Source organism: Pristiophorus japonicus, chromosome X (assembly GCF_044704955.1).
Source record: "Pristiophorus japonicus isolate sPriJap1 chromosome X, sPriJap1.hap1, whole genome shotgun sequence".
NCBI lineage: Eukaryota > Metazoa > Chordata > Chondrichthyes > Pristiophoridae > Pristiophorus > Pristiophorus japonicus.
In genome coordinates this window covers 39,508,895-39,534,057 of record NC_092010.1, presented here as the reverse complement: position 1 = coordinate 39,534,057, position 25,163 = coordinate 39,508,895, and the positions used below count along the sequence as shown (strand labels likewise).

Genomic DNA, 25,163 nt, shown 5'->3' with positions numbered 1-25,163 from the left:
GTGGGGGGGGGGGGGGTCACAGCCTGTGTGTTTAGTGGGGGGGGGGGGGTCACAGGCCTGTGTGTTTAGTGGGGGGGGTCACAGCCTGTGTGTTTAGTGGGGGGGGGGGGGTCACAGCCTGTGTGTTTAGTGGGGGGGGGGGGGTCACAGCCTGTGTGTGTTAGTGGGGGGGGGGTCACAGCCTGTGTGTTTAGTGGGGGGGGGGTCACAGCCTGTGTGTTTAGTGGGGGGGGGTCACAGCCTGTGTGTTTAGTGGGGGGGGGGTCACAGCCTGTGTGTTTAGTGGGGGGGGGTCACAGCCTGTGTGTTTAGTGTGGGGGGGGTCACAGCCTGTGTGTTTAGTGGGGGGGGTTCACAGCCTGTGTGTTTAGTGGGGGGGGGTCACAGCCTGTGTGTTTAGTGGGGGGGGTCACGGCCTGTGTGTTTAGTGGGGGGGGTGTCACAGCCTGTGTGTTTAGTGTGGGGGTTCACAGCCTGTGTGTTTAGTGGGGGGTTCACAGCCTGTGTGTTTAGTGGGGGGTCACGGCCTGTGTGTTTAGTGGGGGGGGTCACGGCCTGTGTGTTTAGTGGGGGGGGGTCACGGCCTGTGTGTTTAGTGGGGGGGGGTCACGGCCTGTGTGTTTAGTGTGGGGGGTTCACAGCCTGTGTGTTTAGTGGGGGGTTCACAGCCTGTGTGTTTAGTGTGGGGGGTTCACAGCCTGTGTATTCCCCCCCCCCCCCCACGCACCCTGTTCCCCCCAGCACTGACCGCATGCTCTCTGCCGCAGGACACCTGGACGTGGTGAAGCTGCTATCATCGCGTGGGGCTGACGTCACGTGCAAGGATAAGAAGGGGTACACGCCACTGCATGCTGCTGCCTCCAATGGGCAAATGGACGTGGTGAAGTACCTCCTGAAGCTCGGAGTGGAGGTGAGTGGCTCAGGAACAACGCAGCAGAAACCAGCAGCCTGATCCCTTCTCTTCTCCTTCCCCCCCCCCCGACCAGCCCTGGAGAGTTGCTGGGTGTGAAAAAGAACACGGTCCATCTCATTCGTCTTTTACTGTTTCGGGCTGTCCCAAAACACTTCACAACCAATCAAGTACTTTTATTTTTTAAAGTACAGTCACGGTTGTAATCATACTATCATAGAAACTATCGTGTCCGTGCCGGCCGACCAAGAGCTACCCAGCTTAATCCCACTTTCCCGCTCTCACTCCGTAACCCTGTTGGTTACGGCACTTCAGGTGCACATCCAAATACTTTTTAAATGTGGTGAGGGTTTCTGCCTCTACCACCCTTTCAGGCCGTGAGTTCCAGACCCCCACCACCCTCTGGGTGAAGACATTTCCCCTCAAATCCCCTCTGAAGTTCCTACCGATTACTTTCAATCTATGCCCCCTGGTTGTTGACCCCTCTGCCAAGAGAAACAGGTCCTTCCTATCCACTCTATCCAGGCCCCTCATAATTTTATACACCCCAATAAAGTGTCTCCTCACCCTCCTCTTCCAAAGAAAACAACCCCAGCCTAGCCAATCTTTCTTCTTTGCTAAAATTCTCCAGTCCGGGCAACATCCTCGTAACTCTCCCTCAGTACCACCCCTCCGACAGTGCGGCGCTCCCTCAGTACCGCCCCTCCGACAGTGCGGCGCTCCCTCAGTACCGCCCCTCCGACAGTGCGGCGCTCCCTCAGTACCGCCCCTCCGACAGTACGGCGCTCCCTCAGTACTGCCCCTCCGACAGTACGGCGCTCCCTCAGTACCACCCCTCCGACAGTGCGGCGCTCCCTCAGTACCGCCCCTCCGACAGTGCGGCGCTCCCTCAGTACCGCCCCTCCGACAGTGCGGCGCTCCCTCAGTACCGCCCCTCCGACAGTGCGGCGCTCCCTCAGTACCGCCCCTCCGACAGTGCGGCGCTCCCTCAGTACCGCCCCTCCGACAGTGCGGCGCTCCCTCAGTACCGCCCCTCCGACAGTGCGGCGCTCCCTCAGTACTGCCCCTCCGACAGTGCAGCGCTCCCTCAGTACCGCCCCTCCGACAGTGCGGCGCTCCCCCAGTACCGCCCCTCCGACAGTGCGGCGCTCCCTCAGTACCGCCCCTCCGACAGTGCGGCGCTCCCTTAGCACTGCACCGAGAGTGTCGGCCTGTATCATGGGCTCAAGCCTTTGGAGTGGGACTCGATCCCACGACCTGCTGACCCGGAGGCGAGGGTCCGACTCACTGAGCCACTGGCTGCTACCGAATCATTGTTCCTGAAATTAAGATTGTGGAGATAACGGTGATGTGCGTTCAGTATGGATGGCTGAGTGTTTTGATTGCCCCCTCCCTTCCCTAGATTGATGAACCCAATGCCTACGGAAACACCGCCCTCCACATTGCCTGTTACACTGGACAAGACGCGGTGGCCAACGAGCTGGTGAACTATGGGGCCAACGTAAACCAGCCCAACGAGAAGGGCTTCACACCACTGCACTTTGCTGCTGTCTCCACCAACGGTGCGCTGTGCCTGGAGCTTCTGGTCAATAACGGAGCCGATGTGAATGTTCAGGTGAGGCGGCTTCTGCAGGGATAGTAGGGGTTGTCTGCACTCCCACCCCAAATCATCTTGGGCAGTGCCCCCGCAGTCGAGGATGACTTGCTGCCACACCGAATGAGTTCTCAGTTCACTGATGAGACCAATGCGGGACCTCATCATTATCATAGACAGTCCCTCGGAATCGAGGAAGACTTGCTTCCATTCTAAACACGAGTCCTGAGGTGACTGAACAGTCCAATACGAGAACCACAGTCCCTGTCACAGGTGGGACAGACAGACGTTGAGGGAAGGGGTGGGTGGGACTGGTTTGCCGCACGCTCCTTCCGCTGCCTGCGCTTGGTTTCTGCACGCTCTCGGCGACGAGACTCGAGGTGCTCAGCGCCCTCCCGGATGCACTCCCTCCACTTAGGGCGGACTGGTCTTTGGCCCAGGGACTCCCAGGTGTCGGTGGGGATGTTGCACTTTATCAGGGAGGCTTTGAGGGTGGTCCCTTGTAACGTTTCCTCTGCCCACCTGGGGATCGCTTCCCGTGTCGGAGTTACGAGTCGAGCGTTTGTTTCCGGAGTCTCGTGTCGGGCATGTGGATGTGGCCCGGCCCTGCCCAGCGGAGCTGATCGAGTGTGGTCAGTGCTTCGATGCTGGGGATGTTGGCCTGAGCGAGAACACATGTTGGTGCGTCTGTCCTCCCAGGGGATTTGCAGGATCTTGCGGAGGTAGTGTTGGTGGTATTTCTCCAGTGCTTTGAGGTGCCTGCTGTACATGGTCCATGTCTCTGAAGCATATAGGAGGGCGGGTATCACTACTGCTCTGTTTACATAGGATAGCATATTTGGCTCAACCAGTTCATGCCGGCGTTTATGCTCCACTTGTGCCCCCTCTAGTCTTTCCTCTGTCAACATAACCCCTCGATTCCCTTCTCCCTCATAAGAGCATAAGAAACGGGAGCAGGAGTAGGCCAGTCGGCCCCTCGAGCCTGCTCCACCATTCAATAAGATCATGGCTGATCTGATCTTGGCCTCAACTCCACTTCCCTGCCCGCTCCCCATAACCCTTAACGTTCAACAACAACTCCCTTATCATTCATACGCTTGTCTAGCCTCCCCTTAAATGCATCGATACTAATCACTTCAACCACTCCCTGTGGCAGCGAGTTCCACATTCTCACCCCTCTCTGGGTAAACAAGTTTCTCCTGAATTCCCCATTGGGTTTCTCAGTGACAATCTTATATCGATGGCCCCTAGTTATGCTCTTCCCCACAAGTGGAAACATACTCTCTGTATCCACTTTATCAAAACCTTTCACAATTTTAAAGACCTCTATTTGGTCACCTCTCAGCCGCCTTCAAGAGAAAAGAGACCCAGCCTGTTCATCCTTTCCTGATATGTATACCCTCGCATTTCTGGTGGTATCCTTGTAAATCTTGTCTGCACCCTCTCCAGTGCCTCTCCATCCTTTTTATAATATGATGACCAGAACTGTACACAGTACTCTGTGTGGTCCAACCAAGGTCCGATACAGGTTTAGCATAACTTCCCTACTTTTTCAGTTCTTCACCTCGAGAAATAAACCCTAGTGCTTGGTTTGTTTTTTATGGCCTTGCTATCCTATGTCGCGACTTGTGTATTTGTACTCTGAAATCCCTTTGTTCCTCTACTGCACCAAGTAATAAGTGACCTCTCTATTCTTCCTACCAAAACGTATCCTCCTGTAATTTGTGCAATCCTCCTCAGTATTGACTATCCCTACAGTTCTCCTCAGAGGCATAGAGATGATATTTCTACTTGAGTCTATAACTAGGGGCCATCAATATCAGACAGTCACTGATAAACCCAATGGGGAATTCAGGAGAAACTTCTTTACCCAGAGTGGTAAAGGGAGGGGTCGAGTGAATAGTATCGATGTATTTAAGGGGAAGGGAGGGGTCGAGTGAATAGTATCGATGTATTTAAGGGGAAGCTGGATAAACACATGGGGGAGAAAGGAATGAAGGGATATGGTGATGGAGCGAGATGGAGTAGGGGTGGGAGGGGGCTCGAGTGGGACATAAACCCTGGCACTGACTTGTTGGGCCCAATGGCTTGTTTATGTAAATCACCTGATCTATGGTATTGTAGTGTGGAGGAGGCTGGCTCGAACACTGTGCACTCGATCAGCCTCCAGCTGGTTGGGGCACATTGGCGGCAGACTTACAGTATAATTGCAGGAGAGGAGCACAGCAGGGTACTTGGGAATAAGTTTCCCGAAGCCCGGACTGCACTGAGGCAACATTTGGAAGCGCTATATGATGTTCAACCCCTCGGTGTCCTGGCACTCCACACTTGCACACACCATACTCCATCGCACCCGCCCCAGTTCAACCCGTGTGACAGCACAGGAGGAGGCCATTCGGCCCGACTAGCCCGTGCCGGCTCCCTGCCAGTCCCACTCCCCCAGACTTTCCCCGTTGCCCTGCAAATCTTTACCCTTCAGGTACTTATCCAACTCCCTTTTGAAAGCCACGATTGAGTCTGCCTCCACCACCCTCTCCGGCAGCGCATTCCAGATCCTAACCACTCGCTGCGTAAAATGGTTTTTCCTCGTGTCACCTTTGGTTCTTCTGCCAATCACCTTAAATCTGTGTCCTCTGGTTTTTGACCCTTCCACCAATGGGAACAGTTTCTCTCTTGTCTACTCTGTCCAGACCCCTCGTGATCTCGAACACCTCCATCAAACCTCTCCTCAATCTTTCCTGCTCTTAGTAGAACAACCCCAGCTTCTCCAGTCTCTCCAGGTAACTGAAGTCCCTCATCCCCCCGGGACCATTCTGGTCAATCTCCTCTGCACCCTCTCACATCCTTCCTAAAGTGTGGTGCCCAGAATTGGACACAATACTCCAACTGGGGCCCTACCAATGCTTTAGATAGGTTATCATAACTTCCCCCCTTTTGTACTCTATGCCTCTATTTATAAAGCCCAGGATCCCATAAGCCTTTTTAACCACATTCTCAACCTGCCCTGTCCCCTTCACTGATTTATGCACACATACCCCCAGGTCCCTCGGTTCATGCACTCCCTCTAGGATTATCCCCTTTAGCTTATATTTCCTCTCATCCTTTCTACCAAAATATATCACTTCACACCTTTCTGCGTTAAATTTCATCTGCCGCGTGTCGTGTGAGATCAGACTGTTAGACTTTCAGATCCTCGGCCTGAGTTACAAACCTTCTCTTCCTGATTTCAGAGCAAGGATGGGAAGAGCCCGTTGCACATGGCTGCAATCCACGGCAGGTTTACACGATCTCAGATCCTCATCCAGAACGGTATGTGTCTCGTTTAACGTCCTGATTTGTTGCTGGAGCCAGGCTCCTGTGTGCGCGCCCGCCCGCCCGTGTCTGGAAAACTTCCAGCTCAAATCCTCAGGACCTCGGCTGATGCAAGAGACAGCTTTCCGATAACTCTTCCTTGCACATCTCGGGTGGGTTGTGTGCTTCAGGACAATTCGGGATGGGCAATAAATGCTGGCCTTTCCAGTGACACCCGAGCACGAATTTTTTTAAAAATCTGGGAACAGCTATAAAAAGATGATAGACCTGTTTGTTCACATCCCTCTGATGGGAAACGGATAATGGGAATGTTTCTTGAATGCAATCTCCTTTTAAAAAGCAGAGATGGACGACTTAAAGGCGGGGGAAATTTTGCACGTGCTTTTATACGAGATATTAAAAGCCTTAGATACATCATTGAAGAGCAGAACTGCTTGATTGTGCGAACAATGCCACATTCTACTCGGTCCCTTCACCCCAGTCATGAATATAGATTGTAAATAGTTGAGGACCCAGCACCGATTCCTGCAGCACCCCACTAGTCGCTGTTTGCCAACCGGAAAATGACCCATTTATCCCGACTCTCTGTTTTCTGTTAGTTAGCCAATCCTCTATCCATGCTAATATATTACCCCCAACCCTGTGAACTTTTATCTTGTGTAGTAACCTTTTATGTGGCACCTTGTCAAATGCCTTCTGGAAATCCAAATACACCACATCCACTGGTTCCCCTTTATCTACCCTGCTCGTTACATCTCGAAGAACTCCAGCAAATTTGTCAAACATGATTTCCTTTTCATAAATCCATGCTGACTCTGCCTGACTGAATTTTGCTTTTCCAAATGTCCTGCTACTGCTTCCTTAATAATGGACTCCCAACATTTTCCCCAGCCACAGATGTTAGGCCAACTGATCTATAGTTTCCTGCTTTTTAATCTGCCTCCTTTTTTAAATAGGGGCGTTACATTTGCAGTTTTCCAATCTGCTGGGACCTCCCCAGAATCCAGGGAATTTTGGTAAATTACAACCAATGCATCCACAATCCCTGCCGCTACTTCTCTTAAGACCCTAGGATGCAAGCCATCAGGTCCAGGGGATTTATCTGCCTTTACTCCCATTATTTTACCGAGTACTACTTCATTAGTGATGGTGATTTTTGTAAGTTCCTCCCCCTCTATAGCCCCTTGATTATCCACTATTGGGATGTTTTAGTGTCCTCTGCTGTGAAGACCGACACAAAATATTTGTTCAACGTCTCTGCCATTTCCCCGTTCCCCATTATTAATTCCCCGGTCTTATCTGCTAAGAGACCTTCATTTACTTTGCCACTCTTTTCCTTTTTATATACCTGTAGGAAACCCTGACTATCTGTTTTTATATTTTGTGCTAGTTTACTTCCATAATCTACCTTCCCTCTTTTTTTTTTTAGTCGTTCTTTGTTGGCTTTTAAAAGTTTCCCAATCTTCTGGCCCTCCACGAGTCTTGGCCACATTGTATGCCCTTGTTTTCAATTTGATACTCTCCCTTATTTCCTTAATTAGCCACGGAAGGTTATCCCTTCTCTTACAGTCTTTCCTTCTCATTGGGATATATTTTTGTTGAGAGTTATGAAATACCTCCTTAAATGTCTGCCACCGCTCATCAACCGTCCCATTCTCTCATCTATTTTCCCAGTCCACTTTAGCCAACTTTGTAGTCTCCTTTATTTCAGCTTTATTAAAGTTGGTTTGAGATCCAACTTTCTCACCCTCCAACTGAATTTGAAATTCAACCATGCTATGGTCACTCATTCCTAGAGGATCCTTTACGAGGAGATTGTTTATTAATCCTGTCTCATTATACAGTACCAGAGCTAAGATACTCTGCTTCCTGGTTAATTCCGCAACATACTGTTCACTCTTTGAACTCTTCCTCGAGGCTACCCTGGCCAATTTAATTTGTCCAATCAATATGAACCCATGATTATTGCCGTTCCTTTTTTTACAAGCCTCCATTTTTCTGGATTTATACTCCATCCAACAGTGTAGCTACTGTTAGGGGGCCTATAGACTACGCCCACCAGCAACTTTTTCCCCTTATTATTCCTGATCTCCACCCAAACTGATTCAACATCTTGCTCTTTTGAGCCAATGTCATTTCTCACTATTGCACTGATCTCATCGTTTACTAACAGAGCTACCCCACCTCCTTTGACTTTCTGTCTGTCCTTCGGAATTGTCAAATACCCCTGAATATTCAGTTCTGAATATATGTTAAATATATCTTCAGCAGCCGCCCCCCACCCCGGCAAGCCCAGTTTCTGCCTGAATTCTTGGAGAGCGTATTTGGGTGCAGGTCCGTGAGCAGACATTGCCCTCCAATATCTTGGCCAGGTACCCTTGTGTGAGCCCCAGATCGTGATGTGTTGGCTCTACACTCTATACTGACACTCGTGCAGTGCTGAGGGAGCGCTGCACTGTTGGAGTCGCTGTCTGTCCTCTCCGGTGGATGTAACATATCCCAGGGCACTATTTTGAAGAAGAGCAGGGCAGTTCTCCCCGGTGTCCTGGGGGCCAATATTTATCACTCAATCAACAGAACAAAAACAGATTATCTGGTCATTATGACATTGCTGTGTGTGGGAGCTTGCTGTGCGCAAATTGGCTGCTGTGTTTCCCACATTACAACAGTGACTACACCCTAAAAGTGCTGCTTTTTGGCTGTAAAGCGCTTTGAGATGTCCGGTGGTCGTGAAAGGTGCTATAAATCTGAGACTTCTTTCTATACTGGGGTACAGGCCAATGGGTGAGGATACTGTCCAGTACCCATTAATTGTGACTGAGCCCAATGACTGACTCTATACTGGGGTACATGTCAATGGGTGAGGATACTGTCCAGTACCCAATAATTGTGACTGAGCCCAGTGACTGACCCTGTACTGGGATACATGTCAATGGGTTAGGATACCCTCCAGTACACATTAATTGTGACTGAGCCCAATGACTGACTCTATACTGGGGTACATGTCAATGGGTGAGGGTACTGTCCAGTACCCATTAATTGTGACTGAGCCCAGTGACTGACCCTATACTGGGATACATGTCAATGGTTTAGGATACCCTCCAGTACACATTAATTGTGACTGAGCCCAGTGACTGACTCTATACTGGGGTACATGTCAATGGGTGAGTATACCCTCCAGTACACATTAATTGTGACTGAGCCCAGTGACTGACTCTATACTGGGGTTCATGTCAATGGGTGAGGATACTGTCCAGTACCCATTAATTGTGACTGAGCCCAATGACTGACTCTATACTGGGATACATGTCAATGGGTGAGGTTACTGTCCAGTACACATTAATTGTGACTGAGCCTAGTGACTGACTCTATACTGGGGTACATGTCAATGGGTTAGGATACCCTCCAGTACACATTAATTGTGACTGAGCCCAGTGACTGACTCTATACTGGGGTACAGGCCAATGGGTGAGGATACTGTCCAGTACCCATTAATTGTGACTGAGCCCAGTGACTGACCCTATACTGGGATACATGTCAATGGGTTAGGATACCCTCCAGTACACATTAATTGTGACTGAGCCCAGTGACTGACTCTATACTGGGGTACAGGCCAATGGGTGAGGATACTGTCCAGTACCCATTAATTGTGACTGAGCCCAATGACTGACTCTATACTGGGGTACATGTCAATGGGTGAGGATACTGTCCAGTACCCATTAATTGTGACTGAGCCCAGTGACTGACCCTATACTGGGATACATGTCAATGGGTTAGGATACCCTCCAGTACACATTAATTGTGACTGAGCCCAGTGACTGACCCTATACTGGGATACATTTCAATGGGTTAGGATACCCTCCAGTACACATTAATTGTGACTGAGCCCAGTGACTGACTATACTGGGGTACATGTCAATGGGTGAGGGTACTGTCCAGTACCCATTAATTGTAACTGAGCCCAGTGACTGACCCTATACTGGGATACATGTCAATGGGTTAGGATACCCTCCAGTACACATTAATTGTGACTGAGCCCAGTGACTGACTCTATACTGGGGTACATGTCAATGGGTGAGGGTACTGTCCAGTACACATTAATTGTGACTGAGCCCAGTGACTGACTCTATACTGGGGTACATGTCAATGGGTGAGGATACCCTCCAGTACACATTAATTGTGACTGAGCCCAGTGACTGACTCTATACTGGGGTACATGTCAATGGGTTAGGATACTGTCCAGTACCCATTAATTGTGACTGAGCCCAATGACTGACTCTATACTGGGATACATGTCAATGGGTGAGGTTACTGTCCAGTACACATTAATTGTGACTGAGCCTAGTGACTGACACTATACTGGGGTACATGTCAATGGGTTAGGATACCCTCCAGTACACATTAATTGTGACTGAGCCCAGTGACTGACTCTATACTGGGGTACATGTCAATGGGTGAGGATACTGTCCAGTACCCATTAATTGTGACTGAGCCCAGTGACTGACTCTATACTGGGGTACATGTCAATGGGTTAGGATACCCTCCAGTACACATTAATTGTGACTGAGCCCAGTGACTGACTCTATACTGGGGTACATGTCACTGGGTGAGGATACTGTCCAGTACACATTAATTGTGACTGAGCCCAGTGACTGACTCTATACTGGGATACATGTCAATGGGTTAGGATACTGTCCAGTACCCATTAATTGTGACTGAGCCCAGTGACTGACTCTATACTGGGGTACAGTTCAATGGGTGAGGGTACTGTCCAGTACCCATTAATTGTGACTGAGCCCAGTGACTGACTCTATACTGGGGTACATGTCAATGGGTGAGGATACTGTCCAGTACCCATTAATTGTGACTGAGCCCAATGGTTGACTCTATACTGGGGTACATGTCAATGGGTGAGGATACTGTCCAGTACCCATTAATTGTGACTGAGCCCAATGGTTGACTCTATACTGGGGTACAGTTCAATGGGTGAGGATACTGTCCAGTACACATTAATTGTGACTGAGCCCAGTGACTGACTCTATACTGGGGTACATGTCAATGGGTGAGGATACTGTCCAGTACCCATTAATTGTGACTGAGCCCAATGGTTGACTCCCTGACTGGGGTATGCTTCCACGGGTCGCATTGCCCTCACAACCCCGCTTTGGTGCCCATGTGTGAATCTGGGCGATGATGGTTCATGGCCGTATCCAACTGTTGATGTCATCACGTCTGGGCCTCGATCCTGTCGCCCTTGCACCCTTTCTCCAACTGCACGCTGATCGGGATTGGGAACCCGGGATGATTTTTCCCCTTCACTAATCCGGAGGCACTGAGGGAGATAACCCAGGCCCCGGGTTGACTTGAACCATGCGCCTTCCAAGGCACCGTGGCTCGGGTGCTGAGGGTACCTCTGAACCATCGAGATTAGTTGGTTAAATACAACATCTTCCCCGCAGTTCAGGGACCCCAGTCGCTCATGGAAGAGAGGCTTGCATCAAAAGTAATCCAGTGTAATTTTCCCTGCATGATTTATCCACATACGAGAATTCCAGAGTGGCAAATGTTGTAAAGTTTGGTGCCGGAGACCAAGGGCCGAGCGGGAATCTGCGTCCAGGGCTCAGCCCCTTTGGCGTGTAAACCGTGGGAGTGATGTCCACTTGCCCCATGCCGAGGGCCGCCAGTATGTGACGGAGCAAAGCCCTGTGCTGTGTTTCAGTATAAACAGGTCATTGTCTGTTTGCAGGTGGAGAGATCGACTGTGCAGATAAATATGGCAATACTCCTCTACATGTTGCTGCTAGATATGGTCATGAACTGCTCATTAGTACCTTAATGACAAACGGAGCTGACACAGCACGGTAAGTACCACTGGCAGTCGCTTCCTTTGTCCATTTCTCCCTGTCTGTTATCACTCTATCCAGCTATGCCTGTTATCTCTACCTATCTGTCAGTATCGGTTAACTCTTTAGCCATCCGTACCCACGTCTGTGAATTATGTATTGAATTCCTTCTATCTATTCCCTACCTATGGCAGTCTGACTGCTTATGATGATGACGATGACGACCTGCCTTTGTTTCTTACTTGTTCACGGGATGTGGGTGTTGCTGGCAAGGCTGGCATTTATTGCCCATCACTAATTGCCCGTGAGAAGTAGCAGTGAGCCGCCACCTTGAACGCCAGAGGGGCAGTTAAGAAGCAACCGCATTGGTGTGGGTCTGGAGTCACATGTCGGCCAGACCGGGTAAGGACGGCAGATTTCCTTCCCTAAAGGACATTAGTGACGACAGTCCAGTAATTCCATGGTCACCATGACTGATACTAGCTTTCTATTCCTGATTTATTTAATCAACTGAATTTAAGTACCCCAGCTGCCATTGTGGCGATTGAACACAAATCATTAGTCTCATTCGATCATTAGAACAGGCCTCTGGATTAGAGGGCTAGAATTGAAAAGTCGGGAAGTTATGCTAAACCGTATTGGACCTTGGTTAGACCACACTTGGAGCACTGCGTACAGTTCTGGTCGCTATATTATAAAAAGGATATAGAGGCACTGGAGAGGGTGCAGAGAGGATTTACAAGGATGATACCAGAAATGCGAGGGTATACCTATCAGGAAAGGATGAACAGGCTGGGTCTCTTTTCTCTTGAAAAAAGAAGGCTGAGGGGTGACCTAATAGAGGTCTTTAAAATGATGACAGGTTTTGATCGAGTGGATACAGAGAGAGTGTTTCCACTTGTGGGGAAGAGCATAACTAGAGGCCATCAGTATAAGATAGTCACCAAGAAATCCAATAGGGAATTCAGGAGAAACTTCTTTACCCAGAGCGGGTGAGAATGTGGAACTCGCTGCCACAGGGAGGGGTTAAGGTGAATAGTATCGATGTATTTAAGGGGAGACTGGACAAGCATATGAGGGAGAAGGGTTTAGAGGATTATGCTGATAGATTTAAATGGGGATAGACGGGAGGAACATAAACGCCGGCATGGACTGGTTGGGCCGAATGGCCTGTTTCTATGCAGTATATCCTATCTTTTCTCTGAGCGATCTATATACCAGTCTCTTCATCCATACCTGTTGCCTGTCTGGCCATCGATTACCTATCTATCTGTCTCCACCTTTATCTCCATTATGTATTTGTCTAACACTGAACTGTTTTGTGTTTGTCTAAATTTATGTGTGACCGATCTGTGATATCTATCCAGCATCTTGCTATTTCTGTAAGGACATGCACCTACGGTTGGCTCGAGTTCCCATTAACACCAACTGCACAGGTGAAAGAGAGGGGAGGCAGACGGTGGCAGGACAGAGTGAGCAAGAATTGGATGTGCAAAATCAGGAAAAGGCTGAAAATTACATTTGGGGGAGAGAGTGAGTGAGAACGGATACGTCAACGCTTTGGGTCGATGGGGCCCCATTGTCAAGACTGGAAAACATCAGCCAGCCAGCATCCGGTGTTGAGAAAGGGCCCCACACCCTCAACCATAACACATGTGGCCTCTCCGCCAATCCCGCCTGACCCCAGTGCTCCCAATGTGTTCTTTTGAATCAGATTTCCAGCATTTTGTTGATGAATAGCAGATAGGATTAATAGATGCAACTGAAGTGTTTGAGCTCATCCACAACTCGGCTGCCCTGTGTCCCAACTCGCACCAAGTCCCGCTCGCCCATCACCACCTGTGCCCTGTGTCCTAACTCGCACCGAGTCCCGCTCACCCATCACCCTCTGCTCGCTGCCCCCGTGTCCTAACTCGCACCGAGTCCCGCTCACCCATCACCACCTGTGCCCTGTGTCCTAACTCGCACCGAGTCCCGCTCACCCATCACCCCCTGTGCTCACTGCCCCGTGTCCTAACTCACACCGAGTCCCGCTCACCCATCACCCCCTGTGCTCACTGCCCCGTGTCCTAACTCGCACCGAGTCCCACTCACCCATCACCCCCTGTGCTCACTGCCCCGTGTCCTAACTCACACCCAGTCCCACTCACCCATCACCTCCTGTGCTCACTGCCCCGTGTCCTAACTCGCACCGAGTCCCGCTCACCCATCACCCCCTGTGCTCACTGCCCCCGTGTCCTAACTCACACCCAGTCCCACTCACCCATCACCCCCTGTGCTCACTGCCCCGTGTCCTAACTCGCACCGAGTCCCGCTCACCCATCACCACCTGTGCCCTGTGTCCTAACTCGCACCGAGTCCCGCTCACCCATCACCCCCTGTGCTCACTGCCCTGTGTCCTGACTCGCACCAAGTCCCGCTCACCCATCACTCCCTGTGCTCACTGCCCTGTGTCCTGACTCGCACCAAGTCCCGCTCACCCATCACCCCCTGTGCTCGCTGCCCTGTGTCCTAACTCGCACCGAGTCCCGATCACCCGTCATCCCATGTGCTCACTGATCTACATTGGCGACCGGTCCAGCAACTCTTCGATTTAAATTCTCATCCTTGTTTTCAAAACCCCTCCATAGCCTCGCCCCCTTCCTATCTCTGTATCATAGAAATTTACAGCACGGAAGGAGGCCATTTCAGCCCATCATGTCTGTGCTGGCCGATAAAGAGCTACCCAGCCTAATCCCAGCTCTCGGTCCGTAGCCCTGTAGGTTACGTCACTTCACGTGCACATCCAGGTACTTTTTAAATGTGGTAAGGGTTTCTGCCTCTACCCCCCTTTCAGGCAGTGAGTTCCAGACTCTCACCTCCCTCTGGTTTCCCCTCAAATCCCCTCTAAACCTCCCCCCAATTACTTAAATCTATTCCCCCTGGTTGTTGACCCCTTTGCTAAGGGAAATAGGTCCTTCCTATCCACTCTATCCAGGCCCTTCATCATTTTATACAACTCAATAAGGTCTTCCCTCCATCTCCTCTGTTCCAAAGAAAACAACCCCAGCCTATCTAATCTTTCCTCATTGCTAAAATTCTCCAGTCCTGGCAACATCCTGGTAAATCTCCTCTGTACCCTCTCTAGTGCAACATCCTGGTAAATCTCCTCTATACCCTCTCCAGTCCAGGCAACATCCTGGTAAATCTCCTCTGTACCCTCTCCAGTGCAACATGCTGGTAAATCTCCTCTGTACCCTCTCCAGTGCAACATCCTGGTAAATCTCCTCTGTACCCTCTCCAGTGCAACATCCTGGTAAATCTCCTCTGTACCCTCTCCAGTGCAACATCCTGGTAAATCTCCTCTGCACCCTCTCCAGTGCAATATCCTGGTAAATCTCCTCTGTACCCTCTCCAGTGCAACATCCTGGTAAATCTCCTCTGTACCCTCTCCAGTGCAACATCCTGGTAAATCTCCTCTGTACCCTCTCCAGTGCAACATCCTGGTAAATCTCCTCTGTACCCTCTCCAATGCAACATCCCGTTAAATCTCCTCTGTACCCTCTCCAGTGCAACATCCTGGTAAATCTCCTCTGCACCCTCTCCAGTGCAACATCCTGGTAAATCTCCTCTGTACCCTCTCCAGTGCAACATCCTGGTAAATCTCCTCTGTACCCTCTCCAGTGCAACATCCTGGTAAATCTCCTCTGCACCCTCTCCAGTGCAACATCCTGGTAAATCTCCTCTGCACCCTCTCCAGTGCAACATCCTGGTAAATCTCCTCTGTACCCTCTCCAGTGCAACATCCTGGTAAATCTCCTCTGCACCCTCTCCAGTCCAGGCAACATCCTGGTAAATCTCCTCTGCACCCTCTCCAGTGCAACATCCTGGTAAATCTCCTCTGCACCCTCTCCAGTGCAACATCCTGGTAAATCTCCTCTGTACCCTCTCCAGTGCAACATCCTGGTAAATCCCCTCTGTACCCTCTCTAGTGCAACATCCTGGTAAATCTCCTCTGTACCCTCTCCAGTGCAATCACATCCTGGTAAATCTCCTCTGTACCCTCTCCAGTGCAACATCCTGGTAAATCTCCTCTGTACCCTCTCCAGTGCAACATCCTGGTAAATCTCCTCTGCACCCTCTCCAGTGCAATCACATCCTTCCTGTAATGTGGTGACCAGAACTGTACTCTAGCTGTGGCCTAACCAGTGTTTTATACAGTTCAACCATAACCTCCTCCAGTCCTACCTGTAATTTCCTCCACTCCGACAAGCCTCAAAGATCTCTGCGTTCCTCCAATTCTGCCCTCTTGAACATCCCCTGATTTCCATCGCTCCGCCATTGCCAGCCGTGCCTTCAGCTGCCTGGGCCCCAAGCTCTAGAACTCCCTCCCTAAACCTCTCCGCCTCTCCCCCTTCTCCTTTAAGATGCAACTAAAAACCGACCTCTTTAACCAAGCTTCTGCCCTAATATCTTCTTATGTGGCTTGGTGTCAAATTTTGTTTGATAATTGCTCCTGTGAAACACCTTGAAACCACGTTAATGGTGCTATAGAAATGCAAGTTATCCTGGGAGGTTGAACGTGCAAAATAACTGCTGCGTTAGCCTGACATCAGTAGTGGGGAAAATGTTGGAATCAATTATTAAAGATGTAATAGCAGCGCATTTGGAAAGCAGTGACAGGATCAGTCCAAGTCAGCATGGATTTATGAAAGGGAAATCATGCTTGACAAATCTGCTGGAATTTTTTGAGGATGTAACTAGTAGAGTGGACAAGGGAGAACCAGTGGATGTGGTGTATTTGGACTTTCAAAAGGCTTTTGACAAGGTCCCACACAAGAGATTAGTGTGCACAATCAAAGCATGTGGTATTGGGGGTAATATACTGACGTGGATAGAGAACTGGTTGGCAGATAGGAAGCAGAGAGTTGGGATAAACGGGTCCTTTTCAGAATGGCAGGCAGTGACTAGTGGGGTACCGCAGGGCTCAGTGCTGGGACCCCAGCTCTTTACAATATACATTAATGATTTAGATGAAGGAATTGAATGTAATATCTGAAGTTTGCAGATGACACTAAGCTGGGTGGCGGTGTGAGCTGCGAGGAGGATGCTAAGAGGCTGCAGGGTGACTTGGACAGATTAGGTGAGAGGGCAAATGCATGGCAGATGCAGTATAATGTGGATAAATGTGAGGTTATCCACTTTGGTGGTAAAAACAGAAATGCAGAATATTATCTGAATGGTGAAAGATTAGGAAAAGGGGAGGTGCAACGAGATCTGGGTGTCATGGTACATCAGTCATTGAAAGTTGGCATGCAGGTACAGCAGGCGGTGAAGAAGGCAAATGGTATGTTGACCTTCATAGCGAGGGGATTTGAGTATAGGAGCAGGGAGGTCTTACTGCAGTTGTACAGGGCCTTGGTGAGACCACACCTGGAATATTGTGTACAATTTTGGTCTCCTAATCTGAGGAAGGACATTCATGCTATTGAAGGAGTGCAGCGAAGGTTCACCAGACTGATTCCCGGGATGGCTGGACTGACATATGAAGAAAGACTGGATCGACTAGGCTTATATTCACTGGAGTTTAGAAGAATGAGGGGGGATCTCATAGAAACATATAAAATTCCGACGGGATTGGACAGGTTAGATGCAGGAAGAATGTTCCCGATGTTGGGGAAGTCCAGAACCAGGGGTCACACTCTAAGGATAAGGGGTAAGCCATTTAGGACTGAGATGAGGAGAAACTTCTTCACTCAGAGAATTGTGAACCTGTGGAATTCTCTACCACAGAAAGTTGTTGAGGCCAGTTCGTTAGGTATATTCAAAAGGGAGTTAGATGTGGCCCTTACGGCTAAAGGGATCAGGGGGTATGGAGAGAAAGCAGGAATGGGGTACTGAGGTGATGATCAGCTATGATCTTATTGAATGGTGGTGCAGGCTCGAAGGGCCGAATGGCCCACTCCTGCACCTATTTTCTATGTTTCTAAAACAGCAGTCCAGCCGATGGGCCGAATGGCCGCCTCCTATGCTGTGTCGCTCTATGATTCAGTGGAGGCAGTCCCAAGCAGATACAGTGCGCGAGTGGATCTGCAATGTTTGCGGGACAGGACAAGGCGCTGGCTAAACGCGACTCTTTCTGTTCTGTTTGCAGACGTGGAATCCACGGTATGTTTCCTCTGCACCTGGCTGTGCTTTACGGGTTTTCAGATTGCTGCCGCAAGTTACTCTCATCAGGCAAGTCGCTTTGTTTATACGTTCTCATCTTCCGCTTCTGTTCCTGCCTCACTCCCACAACACTTCCCTGCCGCCCTCCCCCTCCCCCTCCAGCTTTTGGTCTTCGTTCAGTGAAACCTGTACAAGTGGCAGCTGTGGCTCACTGGGTCGCACGTTCACCTCTGATCCAGAAGCTTGTGGGTTCATATCCCACTCCAGAGACTTGAGCACAGAAATCAGTGCAGTACTGAGGGAGTGCCGCACTGTCAGAGGGGCAGTACTGAGGGAGAGCCGCACTGTCGGAGGGGCAGTACTGAGGGAGTGTCTCACTGTCGGAGGGGCAGTACTGAGGGAGCACCGCACTGTCGGAGGGGCAGTACTGAGGGAGAGCCGCACTGTCGGAGGGGCAGTACTGAGGGAGCGCCGCACTGTCGGAGGGGCAGTACTGAGGGAGCGCCGCACTGTCGGAGGGGCAGTACTGAGGGAGCGCCGCACTGTCAGAGGGGCCATACTGAGGGAGTGCCGCACTGTCGGAGGGCAGTACTGAGGGAGTGCCGCACTGTCGGAGGGGCAGTACTGAGGGAGAGCCGCACTGTCGGAGGGGCAGTACTGAGGGAGCACCGCACTGTCGGAGGGGCAGTACTGAGAGAGCGCCGCACTGTCGGAGGGGCAGTACTGAGAGAGCGCCGCACTGTCGGAGGGGCAGTACTGAGAGAGCGCCGCACTGTCGGAGGGGCAGTACTGAGAGAGTGTCGGAGGGGCGGTACTGGGTAAAGAGCTCCCCATTCTAATGAACTTTAGTTACAGTACATACAATGATCATTTAGGAAATAGGGACACCTGCAAACGATGTCCGCGATTTGTAACTTTCACTGCAATTTAAAGTAATTTGCTTTTGTGCCCATCGCGTTATTCTGGATGTTGTGTCTAACTCCTCGGCGGCCCTGTGAATGTTGCAGGTCAAATGTACAGCATTGTGTCGTCGTTCAGCAATGAGCACGTGCTGTCTGCAGGCTTTGACATAAATACCCCAGATGACCTCGGAAGGACCTGCCTTCATGCTGCTGCTTCAGGAGGGTGAGTGGTTTTCCCCCTCTCTTGTGAAGGAGGTGGAGGTGATATAACGGCGGTTCACAAGATTGATTCCTGGTTTGAGAGGACTGTCCTATGAGGAGAGATTGCGTAGAATGGGCCCATACTCTCTGGAGTTTAGAAGAATGAGAGGTGATCCCATTGAAACAGACCAGATTCTGAGGGGGATTGACAGGGGAGATGCAGGGAGGGTGTTTCCCCCCCGGGCTGGGGAGTCTAGAACCAGGGGTCACACAGTCTCAGGATAAGGAGTTGGCCATTTAGGACTGAGATGAGGAGGAATTTCTTCACTTGGAATTCTCTGCCCCAGAGGGCTGTGGAGTCTCAGTCGTTGAGTATATTTAAGGTGGAGATAGACAGATTTTTGAGCGATAAGTGAGTCAAGGGTTACGTGGAGCGGGCGGGGAAGTGGAGCTGAGTCCATGATCAGATCAGCCATGATCGTATTAAATGGCGGAGCAGGCTCGAGGGGCCAAATGGCCGACTACTGCTCCTATTTCTTATGTTCTTATGATGCATAACTGATGAGCACAGATCAGGATTGTCCCGGAGCTGATCTCCTGGTCTGTGCTGTGTTAGCCAAGCCTTGTTTGGGCAGGTGGGGCGGGGGGGTGGTAGGAATAAGGGCTGCAATTGGCTTTGCACCCCAAGAGGGTAAAACAGTATAAGTTCCTGCTGGTAAGTGACAGCCCAAACCCTCGCCCCGTGGTTGTACAGCACGCAGTCACTGCGAAGGCTTACGCGCGTGAGTAGCGACACTCTGGGCGAGGTTACCATTTGGCATCGCGTGGGACCGTCGCAGAGCGAGGAGTCCGAACACCTTCAGCGGGAGGTCGGGGCTGGAAATCGGCGAGGAAAGCAAAATGAGCTTTTAATAGAACTTGGAAATTTTTGTTTCGAAATTGTTTCTGTTAGAAGCTGAGGGCCCTCATCCTGTGACTGGGGTGTGGAGAGTCGTAGTTTGTACACTGTTGTGTTGGAATGTGTGTGTGGGGGGGTGGGTGGCGGGGGAGGACACATGCACTGTGCAAATGCTTTTATCATCTTTCTCCGCTCTCCCGTGGACATCGTATCCTCCTTGACTTGTGTTTGGTTCCTTGCAGGAATGTTGAATGTCTAAACTTACTACTCAGCAGTGGTGCAGATTTAAGAAGGGAGGATAAATTTGGAAGGTGAGCAGTGCGGGCCGTGCTGGCAATCTGCAAGAGTTTGCGATCTGGGTCAACACCACACTGGCTATGGATAAAGGAAAGGATACGCTGGGTTCCAGCCCCGGGAGCCGAAGGGGAGTGTGTGTGGTGCGGGGGAGGGGGTTGTGTCCGGGGAGGGGGGGAGGGGGCGCAAAGGGGGGAGTGTGCCCGGGGAGGTGACTGGGGCCGAGGGGGAGTGTGTCCGGGGAGGTGAGGGGGGCCGAGGGGGAGTGTGTCCGGGGAGGTGAGGGGGGCCGAGGGGGAGTGTGTCCGGGGAGGTGAGGGCCAAGGGGGAGTGTGTCCGGGGAGGTGAGGGGGGCCAAGGGGGAGTGTGTCCGGGGAGGTGAGGGGGGCCGAGGGGGAGTGTGTCCGGGGAGGTGAGGGGAGGTGAGGGTGTCCGGGGAGGTGAGGGGGGCCGAGGGGGAGTGTGTCCGGGGAGGTGAGGGGGGCCGAGGGGGAGTGTGTCAGGGGAGGTGAGGGGGCCCAAGGGGGAGTGTGTCCGGGGAGGGGAGCGTGTCCGGGGAGGTGAGGGCCGAGGGAGAGTGTGTCCGGGGAGGTAAGGGGGGCCGAGGAGGGAGTGTGTCCGGGGAGGTGAGGGGGGCCGAGGGGGAGTGTGTCCGGGGAGGTGAGGGGGGCCAAGGGGGAGTGTGTCCGGGGAGGTGAGGGGGGCCAAGGGGGTGTGTGTCCGGGGAGGTGAGGGGGGCCAAGGGGGAGTGTGTCTGGGTAGGTGAGGGGGGGGTGAGGGTGTCCGGGGAGGTGAGGGGGGCCGAGGGGGAGTGTGTCCGGGGAGGGGAGGGCCGAGGGAGATTGTGTCCGGGGAGGTGAGGGGGGAGTGTGTCTGGGTGGAGGTGAGGGTGGCCGAGGGGGAGTGTGTCCGGGGAGGTGAGGGCCGAGGGAGAGTGTGTCCGGGGAGGTGAGGGTGGCCGAGGGGGAGTGTGTCCGGGGAGGTGAGTGGGCCGAGGAAGAGTGTGTCCGGGGAGGTGAGTGGGCCGAGGGAGAGTGTGTCCGGGGAGGTGAGGGGGGCCGAGGGGGGAGTGTGTCCGGGGAGGTGAGGGGGGCCGAGGGAGAGTGTGTCCGGGGAGGTGAGGGGGGCCGAGGGGGAGTGTGTCCGGGGAGGTGAGTGGGCCGAGGAAGAGTGTGTCCGGGGAGGTGAGTGGGCCGAGGGAGTGTGTGTCCGGGGAGGGAAGGTGAGGGCCGAGAGGGGGAGTGTGTCCGGGGAGGTGAGGGGGTCCGAGAGGGAGTGTGTCTGGGTGGAGGTGAGGGAGAGTGTGTCCGGGGAGGTGAGGGGGGCCGAGGGGGAGTGTGTCCGGGGAGGGGAGGGTGGCCGAGGGGGAGCGTGTCCGAGGAGATGAGGGCCGAGGGAGAGTGTGTCCGGGGAGATGAGGGGGGCCGAGGGGGAGTGTGTCTGGGGAGGTGAGGGATGCCGAGAGGGAGTGTGACCGGGGAGATGAGGGGGGCCGAGGGGGACTGTGTCTGGGGAGGTGAGGGGGACTGTGTCTGGGGAGGTGAGGGGGGCCGAGGGGGAGTGTGTCCGGGTGGAGGTGAGGGGGGCCGAGGGAGAGTGTGTCCGGGTGGAGGTGAGGGGGGCCGAGGGAGAGTGTGTCCGGGATGGGGAGAGCCGAGCGGGAGTGTGTCCGGGGAGGTGAGGGCCGAGGGGGAGTGTGTCCGGGAAGGTGAGCGAGGCCGAGGGGGAGTGTGTCCGGGGAGGTGAGGGGGCCGAGGGGGAGTCTGTCTGGGGAGGTGAGGGGGGCCGAGGGGGGAGTGTGTCCGGGGAGGGGAGGGGGGCCGAGGGGGAGTGTGTCCGGGGAGGTGAGGGGGGCCGAGTGGGGAGTGTGTCCGGGGAGGTGAGGGGGGCCGAGGGGGGAGTGTGTCCGGGGAGGTGAGGGCCGAGGGAGAGTGTGTCTGGGTGGAGGGGAGAGGGGCCGAGGGGGGAGTGTGTCTTGGTGGAGGTGAGGGCCGAGGGAGAGTGTGTCCGGGGAGGTGAGGGGGCCGACGGGGAGTGTGTCTGGATTGAGAGGAGGGGGGCCGAGAGGGAGTGTGTCCGGGGAGGTGAAGGGGGCCGAGGGGGAGTGTGTCTGGGGAGGTGAAGGGGGCCGAGGGGGAGTGTGTCTGGGGAGGTGAAGGGGGCCGAGGGAGAGTGTGTCTGGGGAGGTGAAGGGGGCCGAGGGAGAGTGTGTCTGGGTGGAGGTGAGGGGGGCCGAGGGGGGAGTGTGTCCGGGGAGGTGAGGGCCGAGGGGGAGTGTGTGTGTTGCGGGGGAGGGGATTGTGTCCGGGGAGGGGTGGGAGGGGGCGCAAAGGGGGGAGTGTGTCCGGGGAGGTGAGGGGGGCCGAGGGGGAGTGTGTCCGGGGAGGTGAAGGGGGCCGAGGGGGAGTGTGTCTGGGGAGTGTGTCCGGGGAGGTGAGGGCCGAGGGGGAGTGTGTCTGGGTGGAGGTGAGGGGGAGTGTGTCCGGGGAGGTGAGGGCCGAGGGAGAGTGTGTCCGGGGAGGTGAGGGGGGCCAAGGGGGAGTGTGTCCGGGGAGGTGAGGGGGGGCCAAGGGGGAGTGTGTCCGGGGAGGTGAGGGGGGCCAAGGAGGAGTGTGTCCGGGGAGGTGAGGGGGGCCAAGGGGGAGTGTGTCCGGGGAGGTGAGGGGGGCCATGGGGGGAGTGTGCCCGGGGAGGTGAGGTGGGCCAAGGGAGAGTGTGTCCAGGGAGGGAAGGTGAGGGCCGAGGGGGAGTGTGTCCGGTGAGAGCCGAGGGGGAGTGTGTCCGGGGAGGTGAGGGTCAAGGGGGAGTGTGTCCGGGGAAGGAAGGTGAGGGCCGAGGGGGAGTGTGTCCGGGGAGGTGAGGGTCAAGGGGGAGTGTGTCCGGGGAGGGAAGGTGAGGGCCGAGGGGGAGTGTGTCCGGGGAGGTGAGGGGGCCGAGGGGGAGTGTGTCTGGGTGGAGAGGAGGGGGGCCGAGAGGGAGTGTGTCTGGGTGGAAGTGAGGGGGGCCGAGGGGGGAGTATGTCTGGGTGGAGGTGAGGGCCGAGGGAGAGTGTGTCCGGGGAGGTGAGGGGGCCGAGGGGAGTGTGTCCGAGGGGGTGAGGGGGCCGAGTGGGAGTGTGTCTGGGTGGAGGTGATGTGGGCCGAGGGGGGAGTGTGTCTGGGTGGAGGTGAGGGGGGAGTGTGTCTGGGTGGAGGTGATGTGGGCCGAGGGGGGAGTGTGTCTGGGTGGAGGTGAGGGGGGAGTGTGTCTGGGTGGAGGTGAGGGGGGAGTGTGTCCGGGGAGGTGCGGGGGGCCGAGGGGGGAGTGTGTCTGGGTGGAGGTGAGGGGGGAGTGTGTCTGGGTGGAGGTGAGGGCCGAGGGAGTGTGTGTCCTGGGAGGTGAGGGGGGCCGAGGGACAGTGTGTCCGGGGGGGTGAGGGGGCCGAGGGGGAGTGTGTCTGGGTGGAGGGGAGGGGGGCCGAGGGGGAAGTGTGTCTGGGTGGAGGGGAGGGGGGCCGAGGGGGAGTGTGTCCGGGGAGGTGAGGGGGGCAAGGGGGTGTGTGTCCGGGGAGGTGAGGGGGGCCAAGGGGGAGTGTGTCAGGGGAGGTGAGGGGGGCCAAGGGGGTGTGTGTCCGGGGAGGTGAGGGGGGCCGAGGGGGAGTGTGTCAGGGGAGGTGAGGGGGGCCAAGGGGGAGTGTGTCAGGGGAGGTGAGGGGAGGCCAAGGGGGAGTGTGTCCGGGGAGGTGAGGGGGGCCAAGGGGGTGTGTGTCCGGGGAGGTGAGGGGGGCCGAGGGGGAGTGTGTCAGGGGAGGTGAGGGGGGCCAAGGGGGAGTGTGTCCGGGGTGGTGAGGGGAAGCCAAGGGGGTGTGTGTCCGGGGAGGTGAGGGGGGCCAAGGGGGAGTGTGTCCGGGGAGGTGAGGGGGGCCGAGGGGGGAGTGTGTCCGGGGAGGTGAGGGGGGTCGAGGGAGGGTGTGTCCGGGGAGGTGAGGGGGCCGAGGGGGAGTGTGTCCGGGGGGGTGAGGGGGCCGAGTGGGAGTGTGTCTGGGTGGAGGTGATGTGGGCCGAGGGGAGTGTGTGTCTGGGTGGAGGTGATGTGGGCCGAGGGGAGTGTGTGTCTGGGTGGAGGGGAGGGGGGCCGAGGGGGGAGTGTGTCCGGGGAGGTGAGGGGGCCGAGGGGGAGTCTGTCTGGGTGGAGGTGAGGGGGGCCGAGGGGGAGTGTGTCTGGGGGGAGGGGAGGGGGGCCGAGGGGGAGTGTGTCCGGGGAGGTGAGGGGGCCGAGGGGGGAGTGTGTCCGGGGAGGTGAGGGCCGAGGGAGAGTGTGTCTGGGTGGAGGGGAGGGGGGAGTGTGTCCGGGTGGAGGTGAGGGCCGAGGGAGAGTGTGTCCGGGGAGGTGAGGGGGCCGAGGGGGAGTGTGTCTGGGTTGAGAGGAGGGGGGCCGAGAGGGAGTGTGTCTGGGTGGAGGTGAGGGCCGAGGGAGAGTGTGTCCGGGGAGGTGAGGGGGCCAAGGGGGAGTGTGTCCGGGGAGGTGAGGGGGGCCAAGTGGGAGATTGTCCGGGGAGGTGAGGGGGGCCGAGGGGGAGTGTGTCTGGGTAGGTGAGGGGGGCCGAGGGGAAGTGTGTCCGGGGAGGTGAGGGGGGCCAAGGGGGAGTGTGTCCGGGAAGGTGAGGGTGGCCGAGGGGGAGTGTGTCTGGGTCGGTGAGGGGGGGGGGGGGTGAGGGTGTCCGGGGAGGTGAGGGGGGCCGAGGGGGAGTGTGTCCGGGGAGGGGAGGGCCGAGGGAGAGTGTGTCTGGGTCGGTGAGGGGGGGTGAGGGTGTCCGGGGAGGTGAGGGGGGCCGAGGGGGAGTGTGTCCGGGGAGGGGAGGGCCGAGGGAGAGTGTGTCCGGGGAGGTGAGGGGGGCCGAGGGGGAGTGTGTCCGGGGAGGGGAGGGCCGAGGAAGAGTGTGTCCGGGGAGGTGAGGGGGGAGTGTGTCTGGGTGGAGGTGAGGGGGAGCGTGTCCGGGGAGGTGAGGGCCGAGGGAGAGTGTGTCCGGGGAGGTGAGGGGGGCCGAGGGGGGAGTGTGTCCGGGGAGGTGAGGGGGGCCGAG

At 54.7% G+C, this 25,163-nt stretch overlaps 1 protein-coding gene across 3 annotated transcripts in view; it reads left to right on the top strand.

Annotated features, from left to right (window-relative positions):
* ankrd52a (ankyrin repeat domain 52a) overlaps window positions 1-25,163 on the top strand; it is a 99,285-nt gene that overhangs the window by 34,752 nt on the left and 39,370 nt on the right. For all 3 annotated transcript variants that reach the window (XM_070869730.1, XM_070869729.1, XM_070869728.1), the window contains exons 7-13: window positions 768-910; window positions 2,313-2,525; window positions 5,735-5,813; window positions 11,563-11,677; window positions 17,793-17,875; window positions 18,814-18,931; window positions 20,050-20,118. In XM_070869730.1, the coding sequence (XP_070725831.1) occupies window positions 768-910; window positions 2,313-2,525; window positions 5,735-5,813; window positions 11,563-11,677; window positions 17,793-17,875; window positions 18,814-18,931; window positions 20,050-20,118 (820 nt within the window). The remainder of the gene's footprint in view (window positions 1-767; window positions 911-2,312; window positions 2,526-5,734; window positions 5,814-11,562; window positions 11,678-17,792; window positions 17,876-18,813; window positions 18,932-20,049; window positions 20,119-25,163) is intronic.